General features: G+C 36.0%; 1 protein-coding gene across 1 annotated transcript; it reads right to left on the bottom strand.

The window, feature by feature from the left end:
- Positions 1 to 2,003: 2,003 nt before the first annotated feature.
- Positions 2,004 to 3,779, bottom strand: LOC132549719 (uncharacterized). Its single transcript, XM_060213675.1, has one exon. The coding sequence runs from the start codon at positions 3,538 to 3,540 to the stop codon at positions 2,500 to 2,502; it is 1,041 nt and encodes a 346-aa protein (XP_060069658.1). The 5' UTR covers positions 3,541 to 3,779; the 3' UTR covers positions 2,004 to 2,499.
- Positions 3,780 to 4,538: the final 759 nt, after the last annotated feature.

The following is a 4,538-nucleotide window of genomic DNA, read 5'->3' as shown; positions in this document are numbered from 1 at the left end:
ATGTTTGAGATATAGAGGTATAGCAGATTGGTGATGAAAAATACATCATTACATGTATATATATATATTTATGCACTACATTAATAGAAGTGAGATAATATTTGAGTAAATCAAAAATGTCCTCTGATCTCCCAACATTGCCATGGTTATCAACTGAAAAAATGCTAAAAATGCAAAAATACTGCTAATTCCAACCTAACACTTCAACTTTATAGAAGAAATTTATTTCTGAACACCTGTCTTAGAATCAACAACATTGTCATGGTAACAAACTACTTACATTTTAGCAAATTCTTCACTACATGACCATGTGTAAACACTATGAAAATTTCACCTCCTGTAAAGCTAGATTTTGGTACATAGCCACAGATTCGAGGCTGCCCAAATAGTAATCTGCAACACAAAGCTAAAAGATTATTCAGAAAAAAATGAAAGCCCACATTGTCCACTTCAACATGACAAGACCAATGTTAGTTTTAACTTTCATTAACACAAGGAGAATATTTATGCACTGACTAGTGAATTTAACATCTGATGAATGATATTGTTTGTTTGATCTTTAACAGGACAAAGGTAGCATCCACTCATGGTGACCATACGGTACGAGTGACCGAGCTGTCAACTGGAAAGTGTACCCATGTCCTGTCAGGCCACCCTCGTACACCATGGTGCCTTGCCTTCCATCCCTCGTCCAATCAAATTCTTGCCTCTGGCTGTTTGGCAGGAGAGGTCAGGATATGGGACTTACAGGTATGAGTTTGTAAATATATCAAATATATGTAACTTTAAAGAAATTCAGAGGATGAACAGACTTAACAGTGTGTGCAGATTCTTGTTAAAATATTTATTTATCTTATTTCATAAAAGAACAGATAAAAACCAAATTAATGGTCTAAATGTTAATCATTTTGATTCTTAGCCTGTTGTAGGAAACTAAAGGTATTATAATTGTGATTATAAATCAAATATCATTACTTGTAGTCCGATTTTAGTTTTCCTATGCAATATCAGTAGGTTATCACAATGACGAGGACTAAGACGACAATGATCGTACAGTTACATGAATATTTGAGGGATCAAATTATTACAAAACAAACTATATGTGGTTCTTCATTTTCTGGCAAATTCTTACCTCCTCACGTTTGTAAAGATCATATCTTTATAAGTTATATTTGCAGTTTTTACTTAAATTGGTAAAGGAGTATGTATGATTTGGGTCAAATTTGGCCCCCTCTTCAAATTTGATGAAATACCTATACTGAGTAAGGATAGTAACGTAATTAATGAATTGGGGGATTTTAGCATGTTTTCTTTCTCGGCGCATGCGTAGCGGCACTTCAAATATAGGTGTCACACCAGTATTTTTTAAGAGAAAAATGACACAAAGCATTACAAAAAGATTCTGTAACTTTTAATTATCATACAAATATGCTGCTTAATATTGATGTAATTAAATCACTTATGGAAGTTATCAACTAATGGGTTTTGCTAGCAAAGGCTTAAATTAAACTTTTAATATATTTACATTTGGTACCTTAGCAACGAATTATATCACATAGCAACGGCATGGCTATAAGATTTATTACTGGTAACAACATTTTCTATCGTCCGAACTTGTGTAATGGAAACAAATCATAGCATATGTGACATAATTATATGGACTAACTTTTTTTACAAAGGTATTATAATGCAAACATTTGGGAAGTGACAATAATTTCCCTAGCAACAGAATGTGTCGCATAGCAACAACAATACCTTATATTGATAACAACATTTTCTTTCCAGTTTCAAGATTTTTCTTCTGCTGTACTTAATGAAAACAAAATATTTCTCATGTTTTCAGTAGCTAAACTTTCTGATAAAGGTATCACAATATAGATATTAGAGTATTGATCAAAGTTGGTGCCTTAGCAAAGTATTCTTACACATGGCAAGAATATGACCTAAACTGTTATTTTTTTTAATACTGTTTCAATGTTTTTTATTGTACGTTATTTAATGAAAACAGATCATTATCACTTTACATGGACTAACCTTTTCTTACGAAATATGTATAATATAAACATTTTGATACAGATCAAAGTTAGTACCCTAGCAACAGAGTCTATCACATAGCATACCTGTAATTGTTAACATATTCTTTTCTGTTACAATATTTTTCCACTTGTTACTTGTTGAAAGCGAAACACTTATCACATAATTTCATTGGTAAAACATTTTTGTTATAAAGGTATACTAGTGTACACAATATAAAAAATTGATTATTAATCAAAGTGTACAACAAAGTCTATCACATAGCAAGAACATCACCTGAAGCTGTTATCGGTTTCTATTTTGCTTCATACTTCTGCACTGGTGCTTTTGAAAGCAAAGCATATTCGAAGCATATAATCAATGTATAACCTTTGGTTTTGTTCACAGAATTTAACAAACATGAAAATGAACAAGTGATAAGCGACTTCAAATTATATCTACTTTAAATACATATAGTGTTACAGTTTATTCCTCTGGATACTCCTCATCCGTGTCGGAATCTGTTGTTGGAATGTCAGCTGCATCAGCCAAAGACTTTGTCGAAATAGTCACTGCCCCAGATGATTTGCCTTGGAAGCGTTCATATCCTAGAAACCACAATGCACTTGCAATGTGGGCACAGCAACCGACCACTCTTGAGCCTACTTTACAAGTGCAGTACCAACCTTTGATGGGATCATCAGAGAGTGAGTCATACTCAATCCACAAAGAATGTGCTCTGCTGTTACAGTGTCGAGACTGTATTTTTAACTTGATCAGATTAGGGTTTTCTGAGAAGACCAGCAACTCATACAGTCCATCTTCAACACAGTGCTCCTTTGTATAACTTGGAGCCTGTTTAAGTTGATAAACTCCCATGGTGATGTTTCGTAAGTCATCCATGGAAAGTTTAGGGAAGTCCATCAAGTCTTCTGCTTCCAGCTTTTGATAAACAGTTCTCTTATTTAGTAAGTTGTTGCTTTCCAAAAATGCTTTCACTGTATTTGGTTCCTTGGACTTTGCAAGCATTGCCCTGCAATGTGCTTCTGATGTTGCGTCAGTTTTCACAAGTGGTTCTTTAAACCTGTTGATAAGAGCACAGATGATTCTCACAAAGTCACCAATAGAAGGGATCAGGGTATTTGGAACAACTTTGTCAAACAGTTTCCATTGTTTTATCCTGCCATTCACGCTTTCTACCACCCATCTGACTTTTGTGACTAAACGTGAAAGGTTCGCCTCTTCGGTGCTGTGCTGCTTGCAGCCTTTCTGAAGATAGAAGGGCATTTTCACATCGAAACCTCGGTCTTCTAAAAACCTCACAGCGTCCCTAAACCCCCTGTCTACAATGAATATGTCGCCGGGTTTGAACCACTTGCTAGCTTCCTCATTTGCCTTAAGCATGTGTTTTGTAATGGAGGCATCGTTGTTTGAGCCATCAGCCAGGTAAGGTCCGAGCACATCCAGAATGTAGCCATCTGTTCCTACAAGCATCATTGGTTTAACGAGTGGTCTGTTCTTGTGCATAGAATAGGACCTCCTTTGGAATTTGTAGTCTGCACTCTTCTGGATGTAAACATAGGTGCCATCAGCAACAACAATAGCCTCGTTTTCGCCTGGTTGGAACAATGATTTTGCTATATTTGTAGTGTGGTTTTGAACAAAGTCTCCATGAGATATGTGTTGAAATCCAAGGTTATCTGGTACAAAATCTTCCACTAAGGCATTCCTTGTGCTGTTCACTATACGCTGGATTTGTGAATATGTTAAATGAAATAACACACCAATTAACTTGTTGGACAATCCACTACGTAATTTGAAGAGAAACACAGCTAGACATGTCCGGATTGACCTAACTGCTGAATTATTAAGTGATGTCAAATGAGTGACAATTTCGTCAAACTGCTGTTTGGTAAATCCTGTCAATGTTACATAATCTTCATTGGTTAAAAATGATGGCACATCGAAATTCAAATGTCCAGAATGTGTAGACAGCATCCTTCGAACTCCGGAGAGAAGACCTGTAATATCACTTCTTGAAAACCAGTCATTTGATTTCTTGGTTCCAAGTAATGCCAACGCATTTTCATTCAGATAATTGTTCTCAATATGGCTCTCACAACATCTACTATGGGGGTGTATGAATATACCACATACTATGAAGGCCTGAGTAGATCCTTGTTGTGGGATGTTGGTTAAATGGTTTCTTTGGTTTGCATCTTTATGACATACAATACATGATTTATGAGATTTTGATGTTGCGGGAAGGTTCAAATTAATAGTTTTAGGACTCGACAGTGTCTTTTTCTTTGGCGGCTGAGAAATGTACTCGTCATCATTAGTATTTACAGGTGTCTGGTGAAATATTGGAAGACTCCTATACACTCGTGCCGTACATGTCCCGCATATCATGTCATTGCTACTCACGTCCCTGCCAACACATCGCTCCACATATCTTTTAAAGGCCACGCCAGGTGGGATATGCCTTCTGGAATTTGGTTTACACCTTTTGAAGCACAAGCAAC

The sequence above is a fragment of the Ylistrum balloti genome, unplaced genomic scaffold (assembly GCF_031769215.1).
Source record: "Ylistrum balloti isolate Yb309-2 unplaced genomic scaffold, AGI_CSIRO_Ybal_v1 Utg370076, whole genome shotgun sequence".
In the NCBI taxonomy this organism is placed as follows: Eukaryota; Metazoa; Mollusca; class Bivalvia; order Pectinida; family Pectinidae; genus Ylistrum; species Ylistrum balloti.
The sequence above is the reverse complement of the archived record's forward strand: the minus strand, read 5'-3'. Positions and strand labels throughout refer to the sequence as shown.

Bases quoted from the DNA above. Each gene is read 5' to 3' on its own strand.
- LOC132549719 (XM_060213675.1), bottom strand. From the start codon at position 3,540: ATGCACAAGAACAGACCACTCGTTAAACCAATGATGCTTGTAGGAACA.